Source organism: Polistes dominula, unplaced genomic scaffold, assembly GCF_049000335.1.
Source record: "Polistes dominula isolate Pdom_NZ unplaced genomic scaffold, Pdom_raw_medaka contig_24, whole genome shotgun sequence".
Lineage (NCBI taxonomy): Eukaryota > Metazoa > Arthropoda > Insecta > Hymenoptera > Vespidae > Polistes > Polistes dominula.
The window spans coordinates 7,026,007-7,042,295 of NW_028301150.1; the positions used below are offsets into that span (position 1 = coordinate 7,026,007).

General features: G+C 26.8%; 1 protein-coding gene and 1 long non-coding RNA gene across 2 annotated transcripts in view; both read left to right on the plus strand.

Annotated features, from left to right (window-relative positions):
- LOC107066628 (ADAM metallopeptidase with thrombospondin type 1 motif A) overlaps positions 1–16,289 on the plus strand; it is a 101,007-nt gene that overhangs the window by 40,177 nt on the left and 44,541 nt on the right. The window contains exon 5 of the mRNA XM_015321437.2: positions 14,955–15,150. Within this exon, the coding sequence (XP_015176923.1) occupies positions 14,955–15,150 (196 nt within the window). The remainder of the gene's footprint in view (positions 1–14,954; positions 15,151–16,289) is intronic.
- Positions 2,683–4,736, plus strand: LOC149030847 (uncharacterized). The gene is made up of 2 exons (XR_016178376.1): positions 2,683–4,183; positions 4,548–4,736. It is a non-coding gene; the product is annotated as an uncharacterized LOC149030847 (long non-coding RNA).

Genomic DNA, 16,289 nt, shown 5'->3' on the forward strand with positions numbered 1-16,289 from the left:
TCGATTTATTATTGTTATATTGAATTAGTTCACATTCTTATTATATATCTACACGTTCTCGAGTTTGTTAATAAATAATACTTACTTAAAATATAAAAGAATGTTCTAATTAAAGAATATAAAATAAATTCTATAATATATATTTGTATAACAATAGGATTATTATTAGGTATCAATGATTGAGTATTCATATTTAAAAATATACTAAATTCGAAAATATTAGTATAACAATTTAATTATTATTAAATATAAATGATTCAATATTTAAATTTAAAAATATATTAAATTCTAAAATATTAATATAACACAATATTATTCTATCATTAAGTATCAATATATTTCTCGTTTTGAATGAATGGATATATTATTATTATATTGAATCATTTCACATTGTCATTACATATCCCTATGTTTCTGAAGTTTGTGGTATTGTAGGTCACGATCTTGATCGCGGGCACCGTGTTAGTGTCTTTCGATTGGTTGATAGGTAGCATACTCTCTTTCTTTCACATCGTCGTCGTTGTCTCGTACAACTCGTGAGTAGTTCGTTGACGCTCTCTGCCTAAAGGGGAAATTCATGCCCCGTAATTTCTTCGTATTACGAGGAGAAGAACGTGTACAACCGTGTAGAATCCTGTAGAGAATCGTGTTGTCCTCTCTTCGAACGAGTTCAACGAGAAATGAATATCAAAAGACGTACGGGAAACTACTACTAGTACTACTACTACTTACCTGCACACCTATATATTATGACATATATGCATCTTTTTTTTCGTATCGAACATAAGGAAATAAAAATTTATAATGAAATCGTATCAAACGAATTTTGAATATTTTGAAAAAAATAATAATAATTAAAATTTATTTCGAATTTTTTAACTTTTCTGTAAATTCATTTAAAAATTTATATATATATATATATATATATATATATATATATATATATATATATATATGTAATAATAATTTTGTAAGTTTATATCTTTAATTTTATTTAATAATAATAAATAATATAATTAAATAAATAAAATAAAATTAATAAAATTAATAATAAAAAGACAAAAAAATTTTGTCAAATTTTGTTAACAATAAAAACATGTATTGAATAATAATATTTATAGTAATATAAATTCATTCAAATTATTTATACGATGAATTTGTCATGCTTTTTCTTACATTTATATAATATTTTATCTATTTAACAATAATATAATATTGATATTATTATAATTATGTAAAAAATTCTATAAAAAGTTATTGAATTTGATTTTAATTTTCAATTGTTGTTCAATTTGTTAATTTGATAGAAGATAATTAAAAGATTTTTTTGGTAATTTAAAATTGTTAATCAAAAACATTTAAAATTTTTCATAATATAATTTGTAAAATTTATGGATGAAAATTTAGCACCCACTCATGTTGAAAAAAATTCGCGTATCGTTTAACATAAATAAGATCGTTCAAGCAACGTGACATTTTTGACGAAGTAAAATAATCTGCGAAGTTCGAAGAATGAAGAATGAAAAATAAGAATAAAAAAAATGATGAATTCGTTGATGCGTTGGTAAAAAGAGAAGATGATTGTTGAAAGGACGTTGATAGGACACGAACGATGATTTCAATTTAAAACGTACTTCATGAGAAATTATCATCTTATATACATTTTTTTTCTATTTTATCATTTAAAATGTTACGAGTGATAAAAAAGAAAAAGAAAAAGAAAAACAAAATAAAAAACAAAACAAAAAGATTACACGATAAATTAACGAATTGTAAATTAAATTCATTGCCGAGAAAATAATTCAGTGAGGTTTTTTTGTCGCAGATACTAAAAAAAAAGAAAAAGAAAAACTATAAAAATTTGATAATTATTTTCACCATAGGTTTCTTTTTTTTGCCAACAACATTTTGTAATGTTTCAAGAAACAAAAAAAGAACAAAATTATTACGAAATATTTCGTAGTCGATCAATAAATATATATATGGTGTTTCGTAATACACGTGAGACCCATTTATGCATTGAAAAATGCGGACCGCTAAATAATAAAACAAGTTTATATAAAAAGTTTTTCTATTCGACGTTTTTTCTTTCTTTTTTTTTCTTTCCAAAAGTTATAGCCACATTTATGATCCAATAATTCTTTCGACAGTTTTTAACTTCGTTGAAGATAATAGATCTTTTCACAGTGATCAGACTCGGTTGTTCTTAATCCCAAATTTTGCAATCTTTTCAAAATTATTTATTATTATTATTTATTATTAAATTGAATAATTTTTCCAATTATTGCAAATTATTTTATTAAGTTTATACGGCAAACAATAATAATAAAATAATAATTTAGATAATTAGCAATTCTCAATTCATAAGTGAAATCAGATTCTAATATTTTCTTTTTTCTATTTCATCTTAAATAATAAAAAAATAAAAATGAAAAAATCTTTTCGATCATTCTAAAGCCGATTGAAAAAAATCTATAAAAAAAAAGTAGCAGAAAAAAAAAGAAAAAACCAGAAAAAGCCATCATGCGTAAACCGATAATACTGATAATAAATTATGTATGCATATGAGATAAAAAGAAATAGAGATAAAGATAGATAGATAAATAGAAAAAAAAAGAAAGAGAGAAAACTCTGATATATATATATATATATATATATATATATATATATATATATATATATATATATATATATATATATGTCTATTTAAACAGAGCAGTGATGTAATCTCGTTTAATACTTCTCGTAAAATTAATATCAACGAATCAAAATAACTTGACGTAATCACAGGATTACTATTAATTTATCATCACGTATAGTGTCTGTTATTGATCTAATATAAAGTATCATCTTTTTCAAAGGGAACTTGTTTCACCACTTTTTTTCTCTTCCACCCCCTCCCATTCCACTTTTTAATCTCGTTTTTTTTATTTTTGTAAGTATCGTTAATATAGTAGTATAATATTATAGATATATATAATATACAATTTTTATATTTTAATATATATATATATATATATATTAACACACACACACACACACATACACTATCGGCGGGTTGGGTATTTCTACCCGTTCCACAGATTGGCGCTGGTCGGCGGATCGCGTATTAATACATTTTATGCAGAACGTAAGCAAAGTTTCAGTAAAACACTTACTAATGCTTTTTTTTTCATTGTCACTAATTTTTGAGCAGGATTGATGTTTGTGGTTGTTTTTTTTGTAAAGTCTGACCAGTGTTTAGTCTTAAATTTATTAATTTTTAAGAGAAACTAATAATTTTATGAAATGTGCTATTTTGACACTGCAAGTTTCGTGCTTACAAAGTAGCATAAATTCAGTTGATTGATTTTGATAGCATTGAATTTAAGTTTTTTACATCTTCGAAATACTATTTAATACCTATTTTTCAAATTTCATTGAAATCCTACTATTAGATGTGAAGTTATAACATGTTTTCTAAAAAGTGAACTGCTTTCATATTTCGCTCATTTTCGCCCACTACACGCGTGAGTTAAGGGCGGGGTAAGGGTTTTCACTTTCGAAAAATCGATTTTTTTTTTTGGTTTTATCTTATTGTTTAACATTTCAAGAATATGTTCTTAAAATTTTAATCCGATCTAAGCAATATTCTTGAAGTTATTGTCAAATTAGTCTCGGGGCCTTTCACGCTCTAACTCTAACAGCTACGGGCGTTCGGAATAGCAGGGCAGCTGTCGAACACTTTATTCATTGCTATTGTTCTAACCCATTATCTAGTTTTAGAAATATTTTATTTAGTAAAGGCAGGTAACTAAAGCCATAAAGATATATTTTATATTGGTATGTATACTATACACTACAATATTTTAAAGCAAGAAACGAGCGTCAGTTTGTCGTTGTACGTTCGACCGTGTGCTTGTCATTTTAGAATTTTCTCAAAAAATTTTCTGTACAAAAATGCTGAAAGTAAGCAAAGTTTCGAGAGAAGACCAACAAAGTGGAAGGATTTATTTGTGTAGATCAAGAAAAAGGTTTAATCCGAATAAAATAATTAAAGATGAGGTTACCACAAAAAGTGCTTCATCGAAGAAAATCAAGCTAAATACCAGTGCAAGTGTACCAGAAGACGTTGAAAAGAGGCTGAAGACATCGACAATGCCGCAGGAAGTTTGCTGTATGGAGCTGGAATCGATGATTCTGTGTAAGTTGGAAAAAAAAATTTTTTTCTTCACTTTTTTGCTTCATAAACTTTAAACGCGTTTTTCTCAAAACTACTTTTTCAAAGTCCGTGTTCACTGCCATTTAAAAACTATTTGACCGATTCATTTCAAATTTTGTACACATTTTCTACATATAAAATACCTCCCCCCTACGTTTAGTAAAATTTTTTTTTTACATTAAGGGTGTTTCCCACCCACAAAATAGCGGAAATTTTCGTGGAAAATAACGGGTCACATTTTAGATGGCCGCCAAAAATTTTTAAATTAAAAAAAAATAAATCAGAAAACGTAGGGGGGAAGATTTGATTATAATTTGACTAAATTTTTATGGTTTTTCATTTTCAGATAATTTCCGGCCGAGTTACAGTGAACACCGCAAATAGTTTTTTTTTTCTAGACGCTCTGGGGGAAGCTCTGTTACGGGCTAATGCTTCAATATTTCTGCATGAAAAATTTACAGAACATTGTCAAAACTATGCTCAATAATGTATAGAAGGTTTGAATAAAATTGCTCAATCCATATTTGAGAAAAAAATCGCAAAAAAAAGTGTTTTTTTTTACGCTGAAACCCTTACCCCTCCCTTAAGCTCACGACGTTCCCGGCGGACGATAGTGTGTTAATATAATTATTAATTATTATATATATTACTATTTACGAGTAAGAATAATATATTATTAATATTAAATTTATTTATATATATATTTTTATATGTCATAAAGTTTTCTTTTTTCTTTTAAATAAAGTTCGAAGTAACTATTTATAATATTTATCAATATAATCATAAATATTTGATCGATGAATGGAAAAATCTGTTCCTTTGCAGAAACTTATAGTAAAACGTGATAATACTTTATATATCTTATATTATAACTATTCTTATGAATTCATGTATATATGTGAAACATAGTTATTTCTTAAAACAACTAGGAAAGTCTAATTATTTCGAGTAAAACCTAGGATTTCTTTTATTTGAAATGAATTTTATAATCTACTGTTGACATATGCGTGTGTATTGTTGTAATATATTTAATAGAATTTAAAACTATATCTTTTTCTTTGTAAATTTATTAGGTTTAGGTGTGAACTAATAGAAATATCGAGATATATAGCATATTGAAAGTTCCGGTTTGTTGAAATTAATAGTCGGGTATCGTTAGACACGTGCGATCATACCTTGAATCTTCGAGAGACGTTGCTCGTCAACGATGAGCTGTAAATTGTACGTGATTTTGATGAGACGATGGTGATAACCGGACGTTTATAATGAGAACGCACATCGTATGTACGAAAGTAACCACTTACGTATATGCTTACTTATATAGATATAATGCATATATAGATACTTTCTGTCGCTGACAGATGTAAATTAATGACTTCACTCTGGTCGAATAAAATGAACTAAACTTTTAATATTCTAACGAATAAGACGAAGAAAACGTTTAATACAAATCTTACGATTAATCGTAACTAGATAAAAAAAAAAAAAAGAGAATTTATCTATGCATTTATTTGTCGTATACTTCGAATGATTTTTATCGTCTGAAGAAATGAGAAGCTTTTTCTTTTTGTTTTTTTTTTTTTTTTTAATTTATACATAATAAAATCCACTATATCAATAAGTAATATAGTATACAGAGTTTAAAATATTGGACATTAATTAATTTATATATATATAACTTTCACCGATAATTGTACTATTACACAATTAATATATAATCATATAATATTATATTATATAGTATATATCATATATTACATTATTTATATTACTTCATATTTTTAAACAATATATTACAAAAATAATAAATTTAATAAATATATATGTATATTTATTTAAATTCTTTTAATTACTCGCAATAAGCCAAAATTAATACTGATTAAATGTGAATTATTCTACCTTATTACTATAAAATAAATTGTATAAAAAAAAAATAGATCGATATCAAAACAATCGATATTTTTAAATCGATCAAAGTACAATCTCGAAAACCCGTAATAAGATTGTAATCCAATGTAGACAATTTTCATGAAATTTAAATCAATTTGCTAATCCCCTCGTAAGCCTTGTTTTCCTGTCTCCTTCGATTTATTTCTTTCTTTCTCTCTCTCACACACACTACTACGTTAATCTTAATCTTCTCTTTTAGTTGTCGCGTTAAGGATTATCTCGAATCACCGAGAAGTTGAATAATTATTCTCTCAACGATGTAGATAGAAAGTGAAAACGCGATATATATATATATGTATATGTGTGTGTTAGGTGTATGTGTGTACGTTGTATTATGCTTATGTTGTATATATATGTATGTGCATGTTAAGAATGTCGAAGACCGGTCTCGGTATGTGCGAGAGAGCTTATTTGCTTACGAGGTCGTTGGATGCTGTGCTGAGAATGAAATCAGCATAAACATAGTCACAGGACAGTTAGAAAAGAAATAGAGATTGATTAGGGTGGGGTGAAATAGAGTAGGTAGGGAGGAAGTTGTTGGAATAAGTAATTTTTTTTATTCCTTTTTTTTTTTTGTAACGATTATCATTGCTACGGCAAACATTTCTATAAACATACATATAGACACATAGAATTAGAAAATAAATAGAAATTGATTAGAGTGGGGATGGGAGGTGGGGATGAGTTATTGGAACTAGTTTTTATTATTCGTTTTTATCGATAATTATCGATATTAAAATTATTAAATCGAATTTAAATTATTAAAATATTAAAATATAATATAATGTCATATTTTATCGATTTATTGATAATTTGCTATGGCAAAAGAAAAGAAATAGTAATTGATTGATTAGTTTTATTGGGAATAATTTTTCTTATTATTCGTTTTTTATCGATAATTAGCAAAAATTGGCAGATATGGCAAATATTTGTTAGATTAATAATTTAAATATTAACGAATAATATGATTTTATTTATTTTTGGTGAGAAAATACGAATAAAACTTCTGTAATTTAATTTTACTTATTATATTGTATGTGTAATATACAATAATAATTAGAAAAAAAATTAGCAAGATGTTTCTCGGTAAAAGATCCGTAAATTTTTTTGAGTAAGTTAAAGATTTCTACATGTTAATAAAAATGAATTATCATTTAATAAAAATATCGTAAATTAATTTTAGGTGGTAAATTATAAAACAATAAATTTTAGCTCGGTTAGATCCGCTTATTACGAATCCGAGAGATTTCGATTTAAAAACGAGTAATTAATTTTTAACAATCATCCAACAAGATCTTTTTGATTTCCATTGCGTGTGTTAAACAATCTTTTGTTTAGATATACACGTGTATATATATATTCATATTTTTCTTAAATGATATAACTTGTGTTTCTAATTTCTAAATATTTATCGGTATTTTTTATAATATTATTTCTGTAAAAGGAAAACATCTAGCAAGAAAAAAAAAGCACATTATCCGATACTTTTATCGACAATATTTCAAATACTGACAACTTTATTAACTTTTCGTTTGTTATTTTCCACATTTCTTCCGTCTTTCTTTCTCGTAAATAATTTGTAAAAATGTTAAGAGAGTCAATGTTTAAAGTTTTGGAATCATGCCAGTAAACTCGAATAATATCATGGATATTCCATTCGACTTTTGAGCCGGTACAACCAGTCGCATAGGAACCCGACGACCTTCGTTGAAATGTGTAATATTATAGTCGGTATTAATTGGACATTTTTTAATTTTTTTTTATTTTTTTTCTTTCTTTTTTTTTTTTTAAAGCCAAGAATATTTATATATATATGCTTGGCCACCTAAGAAGAAATACATACTCAAATTATTTTTCATATTATCTCCAATATCTAATCTGTTCTTTTCATTTCAAAATAAAAAATAAAATAAAAAAGGATAGGATAAATATTTTATATCATGAAAAATGATAAAAATTTCCATACAAAATTATTCGTAATAGAAAGTAATAGAATATAAAAAAATATATATATATTCTTATTATCTTTTCCAACGGTATTATTCGTTTAAAATATTTTATTAAGTATCTTTTTTTACGAATAAAAATTATTGAATAATATGTTTTTTTATATTCTTTTCAATAATCGAAATTATTGAATATATTTGTTTTTTTTAGAATATATAAATTTTCGTTGTTTGAGTATTAAAAAAAATGTTTTTTATTTTAAATATTTTTATAATTTAATATTTTTGTTGTTGTGGTTGTTTTTGTTGTTGAGAGAACGTTGACACCGTTTCTTTTTTATGTAAAAAAAAATATTTTTTCTTTCAGTGTGTGTGTATTTTATTTAAAATAAAACGTTGAAATAATCTCAACCCTTATGGGTCATGTTTATATACCCATTGAATCTTTCGTATGCATATGTGAACGACAAGTTCAGTAAAAAGACAAGACAAGTAGGTAGGTAGTTGTCCTGTTGTTGGGTATTGGAAATATGGTTAAGCCCACCCAGAAGTATTCCATTGTTATCAAATTCTTCTTGTGTCGTATAAAATCCTCTTTTTTTTTGTCGAAGAGAAATACTTTCGAATGATTTCAAATGGTGAATCCATCGTGAGAATTACGTCATGTTAAGAATTAGAAAAAAAAAATATAAAAATATTTCCTAGAATATTATTTCACGAAAAATCGATTACTAATTATCACTAACAAACTTATTCGTTCAAATTTATATACAAAGTTTTGATTTTGGCTATTCAAAAGTTTCGTTAAATCATTTAACATAATTATGAATGATTATATTTTTTTGCAATACTCTTAGAGAACACAATTTTATCATAATATACGATTACATATGTTCAATCCCTAAAATTAGAAACTTAATTGCAATCATAATGCGTTTTAAAATTAAAAACAATTGATTTCTTAAAATAACCTATCTTACAATTCTTCACTTAAGATTTTTCTGAACGTATCTAAATTTTCATTTACATCGATAAATTTAAAAACCCATTTACGAATTATCGAAATACCTAGTCTAGAAATTTTCGATCGATTCAAACAATTTTTTTAAATTGATTCCAAATTTGATCAATTAAATACCGATTTTAAAAAACTTTCGACCTATCGACAAAAATGGCAGATCTACCTAACCAATACAACTCGACCCACTTTAAAAAAAAAAAACTTTTCTAACTTACCACCCTCTTCATCTCCTTCTCCCCGTTTCTTTTACCTATTCTAAGTTTATAACATTACTTATTGTTAAATAAGTAAACAATACTCATTTGTCATCTTGATGTATCAGAACAGAACACTAAAAAGCTAAACGAAACGAAAAGGTGGAACGGGGCTGAATGAAGAGGGCAGGGGGGCGCTCGTACGTGTTGTGTGTGGAGGTGGGGGTAGGGGTGGGGAAATGGTTCACCAATGTATTTGCGGGGGCGATGTGTGTTTACGATTTGCATTTGAGAGTCGCTTATAAGCTTGCTCGAGCCTCTTGTCTAAAGGAATGATGGTGGTGGTGGAAATGGTTGGGGGAGGAGGGGGCTAGAAGAAAGAGAAAGAGAGAAAGAAAGAAAGAGAGAGAGAAAGAGAGAGAGAAAGAGATAGAAACATGGGGCACAAAGAGAGACTTCAGGGTTACCGAGAACTCTTGGTAAGAACGTCGTTTTTCTTCTGTCTCTTTCTATCTTTTTCATCCCCCCAACCCCCACCCACTCTTTCTCTTTCTCTTTCTGTTCTGTTCTGTTGGAAACCTCTTATTCTCTAACCCCCCCCCTCCCTATTGCAAACGCTGCCAACGACCTCGAAGTTCTCCGCAGGAAGATCTCATCGACCTTTCGACGAGTCCGATACGTTTTACACGAGCTCTTAGCAGCCCTTTCCTCCTCCTCCCACTCCACCCTATTCCTTTTCTTCCTTCATTCTCCCTTTTTTCTTTTTTCTCTTACCTTCTAAATGTTTTTTTCTTTCGGGAAAATTATATAAGATAAAAAGAAGGGTGACGTAACACGGGTGGAAAGAACGTTATCAATATGAGTTATCGTGTTTTTTTATATATATTTGTTTATTTTTTTTTTAAATATGTTTCTTCGTTTTTTTTCATCGATTATAGTTTATTTTATATTGGAATAAATAATCTTTATGGCTATTATATTAATCGAAGGATTTATCACTACTCGTTGCAGTTCGTTTTTTCTTTTCTTTTCTGAGGTTAGAAAATTATTCTCTTTTTTTTTGTTTTTTAATGGCTTTTGAATTTTCTTTTCATATAATAATTTACTCATTAGCTGTTGCGAATAAGTCAACTATCTTTTCTTTTTCAATATTTTATCACATCTAAATATTGAAATAATAAATTAAATTATTTTGAGATTTTTTTTGGATTACATATGGTTTTTTTGGTAACACTGAAAAAGAAAAGACAACAAATTCATAATAAACGTAACTACAATTGTTATTTTTAGTTATCATTTAAAATTATTCATTAACTGATTTTGAAATAAAAAAAAAAACAAAGAAAAAATAAAAATATTAAATACATCACAAGGAAAATCAGAATGATAGGTTAGAAAAAAATTTCAATGTAACATTGTGAGAATTTGGTAAGAAAAGCAAGGTATCCATTTTGAAATATAATTTCGATGTATGTAAATCGAACCAATAATAATTCAAATCGATAAAACGATTTCCTGCAAAACGGCATTAGAATGTTTATTTTCGTTCGTTTGTAGCCTCAGGATGTATTACTGTATTTATGCAATTCGTTCTCTTACGTATACACATAAACATACACACATACATACATATATACATACACATCGTATTGGGATCGTTATGTTAATCGATGTTTGGACTCATAGCTTTATCTCACAGTGATTCTACTCGAATATTTCAAATGCAAGCAGTCATGAGTTCATCATAACAGACTTGCATTCGTGAAAGACATATTACATATATATATTCATATAAACATATAATATACAAGGTGTCTCAATTGAATTAGTCTATATAAATATTTTCTTTGTTTTTAATGATACGAAAAATATTTAATAATAAGACATATATTATGATTATGATTGATGATTTTAACAGTGGTATCATTATCGTTGAAAAGAAATTTCTCTTTGGTTGTTTTTTTTTTCTTTTTTTTTTTTTTTAATGGATTTTTTTTCAAACTCTTAAATATAATTTTATTTCATAAGCGTGCGTGTTTTTCTTTTTAATTTTTTTTTATATCGTGTAACGGGTGACAAAATAAATTTTAAGCATACCTGTATCGTGATTTTCGAACGACCTTGAACACCAAAAATATGATAAAATTGTAATACAAACGAGCCTAACTTGGCTCGCAGGCCAAGTTAGTTGGCTTAAATTAAGATAAGACACTTATCTCATTTATTTAATCAAGGTCACAATCAACGATCAAATATCATAATTTTTTGCCGTAGAAAAAAAATAAATCGCAATTCTAATAAATTTGATTAAAAAAAGAAGAAAACAGTAAAAAAAAGAACGAACAATGAGATTTTTGTTTATATCGCATATTCAATATCGTCGGGATCCTTCTGTAAAACCATTTAGGGTTGTGCATAATCCTTAAATAGAAGAGTGGGGAGATGGGGAATAAGGGAGGATCAATTGAAGTAGTAGCCAAGGATTCAGGGATTCAGGAACATCAGTGGCGAGAAGACATAGTACGAATGGGAAAACGACAACTGAAAGGGCCTTTGGAGTTTGTCCTTTCGTTCGCTAACATAAGCAATGTAACCAGGTGCAACTACTTGCATTGGGTTGACTGCAGCATGCACCTCAAGAGACTACTACTCTTCTTCTCTTGCAATATCAAATATATCTTTCTATATCTTACCATCTCTTTATTTCTTTCATTCTTTCATTCTTTTGGTCCTTCGAAAATGCCGCAATATCCTTTTGCATTACTATCGTGTTAGATGCCCGACCATAAAGGGGATAAGTGGTAACGGCAGAATGCAGGATGCAAAGTGTAGAATGCAAAAAGAACTTCTAGAAAAAGAAGAAGAAGAAGAAGAAGAAGAAGAAGAAGAAGAAGAAGAAGGAAGAGAAAGAAAGAAAATAAAGAATAAGTGATCGTGGACTTGGAATGAACTTTCTACGAGTTTACTACAAACCCTTTTCTGAATATCTTTATAATTCTTTTTTCTTATTTTTTTCATTAGATTTTTAGAGAGTTTTGATTTTGTTTTCTTTTTTTTTCTTTTTATATTAATATTTTATTATTATCATCTTTTTTTCTTTATCATCACAATTTCGAATTGTTCTAGTTATCATAATTTATAAGGATTGTTAAGGATCTTTTTTTTAACATTATTATTTTTCTATTTATTTTTTTCAGAAGAGAATAAGATGCTTTTATTTACTCATATGATTATTATTATTTTTGTTTTCTCAAATTTTCGAATAAAATTCTCGAAATAAGAACTTTTTCTATCGCTAATTAAATTTGAACATAAAAAACTAAAATTAATATTTTGAATTTATTGATTTTAGTTTTGGATTATTTTTCTTTTACTAGGAAATTAGTGAGTATGATCATGTTTTTTTTTAAAGATTCAAGAAGATATTTAGATACAACTATCTATGTATTTGCTTACTATGAAGAAGATAGGATAGAACGGTTGGCGTTAAGGAGGCGTTGATAATCGATAAATATCCCTTAGTACCTGTTAACTCGGCCTCCTCGTAATTCCTATAACGAGCTATGGTGTATCATTATATAGCCAGTCAGGTTTCCTTTGATCACAAGTACACAGGAAGAGGGAAAAAGAAAGAAAGAAAGAATGAAAGAAAAAAAGAAAAAGATCAAAGTAAAAGAGAATCACATTATTAATAGCAATAATTAATTAGGTAGACTTCGTATCTCTTTAATATGTATATATGTCTGTGTATGTGTGTACATGTGTGTATATAGATAAAGTGTAACTCTTCTCTCAATCGTCAATTTCTTCAATCATTTCATTCTCATCGTTACTTAAATAAATTCAAGATTGTTAATGGTATTCGATTATATTGATTATTCGATCGAAGTATCGTTTTTCATCATTTGCTTTTGTAATAATTCAATTGAACTTTTAAAAGGTTGATAAGATTTTAAATGTTTCTTTTTTTCTTTCTTTTTGTGAATGATTTAAACTTGATTTTAATTAATATACACATGTATATGTAATATATATCTTTTTTTCTTTCATTTATTTTGTTTATTTTTCCTTTTTATTCTATTATTTATTATTACCAATCTTTATTTTTATTTAATTCAAGTAACACGTTAAATATATTCCTAAAAAATGCCACGTTGTTTGAAACCGTGTGACTTATTCGTTAGCGTTAAATATTTTAAAGTAATTTATATTTTGAAATATGTTAAGCAAAAATCAAATGTTATCCAATGCAATCTTGAAGTACACTTTTATATTATATGAATCGTGTTATAGTGAAATCATGTTGTAGGTGGTCTACCTGTAATTTATTTATGCATTTCAATTTTGCACGTGTCACAGTATAATTAGATACGTCAGTATACCTTTAATCGTTTATTTTCTTCTTTTCTTCTGTTTAATTATTTTTCTTCCAACAACCTTGTTCCTTCTTCTTCTTCTATTTTTTTGTTTTACTATTTTCTGATTTTCTCGATCTCATTATCACCATTCTTTTCTCGTTTCTATTAACGAGACACGAGACGAGACGAAAGGTGGATTTAGAAATGTCGTGAGAACGATCCTTCTATTCTCTTCCACTCCTTATATATATATATATATATGTATGTATGTATGCATTGATGCATGCATGCATGTATGTATAGACGTATATGTATGTCTACTGTCCCCTTCTTTCTTTTTTATTCTCGGCAAGTACGGAATGCAAGCGTAGGTGGATTTACGTGGGCGTATTTCTTGTCTAGCCTAACGCGTGTGTCCCATGTTACGCATAGAAACTTAGGATATGTATATATATATTGTATTTATGCCAATCTCTATAACACGTCATATTACTTAAATATATATTGTTATATAAACATAATAATTTAATTTTTTTTCAATGTAGGTTTTTTTCCTCCTTCGTTCAAAACTTTTATCCCCTTTCGCATATCATTAAGAGGGGGAAGAAAGTTAAATGAATCATACAAAAATTATTCATAACAAAATATTTATTATTAAGACTGCGAATAGCATATGTAATTTTAGATTTGACAAAATTAATTAATATAATATTACAGTATTTAATCCGAAAAGTATTCGGAAATCCGTATACCTATTATTGTCAATTTTAAACAATTAATAATATATGCAATTGTAATGTAAATATCTTCGAAAATTTTCTATATGAAAGAAATATTTTGAATAATAAATTTTGAATAAAATATTTTGAAGAATAAATCAATCAATATGTAAAATATATTTCTAAATTATCTTATAAGAATAAGATTTGAACTTATTATATGTATATATCATATGTAATATTACATAAATATACATATAAATCAATCAATATATTACAACTTATAAAATATATCACATATAATGTTACATAAATATACATATAAATTAATCAATATATAAACATATATCTAAATTATTTTATAACAATTAAAATTAAACTTTTTATATTACACATATATAAATGAATAATATAAATACGAAAAATGAAATTAAATATAAACGAAAATTCGGATTGTGCTATATAGCTACGTAAAAATTAAAAAAAATAAAAAAAATAAAAAACAAGTAATTATATCGTACATGTAAAATGTAATAAATTTGTTTTAATTGTTATCCATTTTCAGACGGGTCATATGAGAACTTCGAGCGGAAGTTATTTCATTAAACCTACTGAGCATTGGCGTGAAAACGAGAAAGACTCAATGATGGCATCCTCTTTGCAACATGCTATCTACCGGGTGCCTCCTGTCACCGAGTCAACATCGTCCAACGACATTGACGAGGATCCCCCTATTGGTGTTCGTAACTGTGCTGTCATTGGTAAGCTAGTTTTTTCTTTTCGTTTTGTTTTTTGCGCAACACCTATTTATTTACAAAAATTTTTTTACAATTTTCTTCTTTTTTTATTTTTTTAATAAAATTTATCCCGAAAATTAAAAAAAAAAAACGAATATACAGTTTCTTCATATCCTCGACACTATTTTATCGTTAAAACGAGAGATGGATGGGTGGATGGAGAAAAAGATTTATTTTATAACTTTTCTTTTTTTTATAATTAGATCTTATAAAATTACTCGGTTAAATTATTATAGTCGTATATTATTTTTTCCATAAATATGTATTATCATATTTAATTTTCGATTGAAGAAATAGAAAAAAAAGGGTGAGAAGGGCTGGCTTATTTTTTCGAATGATCGTTCTTTTTTTATTATTAATTTAAAAAATTATTAATCCAACGTCTATTTTAAAGTCAACGAAATATTTATTCAAAAAAAAAAAAAAGAAAAGAAATTCAAAAAATATTAATTAAATATTTAATTGGCTAAAACTATGAAAATAAATTATTAGTAAAAAAATATCAGAATATTTTGTGTTTATATATTTTTAATATAAATAAAAGTATATATTTTGATATAAAATCTGTAGAGAAATATTATTCTTAATTTACCGAGCCAACAATTTATTTACTACATATATATATATATGTATATATATATGTACACACACACATTTAATAGAATATTGCAAGCTCTTGATATATACATACATATATGCATATATGTATAAATTATTGGAAATTATTTGGATATCGATTAAAGTATAATAAGACATACGACGTCCACACCTGTCGTACGTTTGTTCGAGCACGCGTTCAGAGATATATAAGAGTAACGAATTTATATGGGCGTAGGAAGAAGTTATAATATATATACATATATATATATATATATACATAATGCACGCGTTAACTTACACAAGAACTTTAACAGAAGAGTCACAAAACAAAATAAAAAAAACAAAAACATAAAGAAAAAAAAAGAAATGGAAAGAGGGGTTGGTTGGTTGGTTGGTGCATTCACCGCCAAAAAACAAATTAATAATGCATGCACTCAATCTTATGTACAAACACACACAAACAAGAAGTATGCACATACACATCTCAGGAATTCATGCGCACG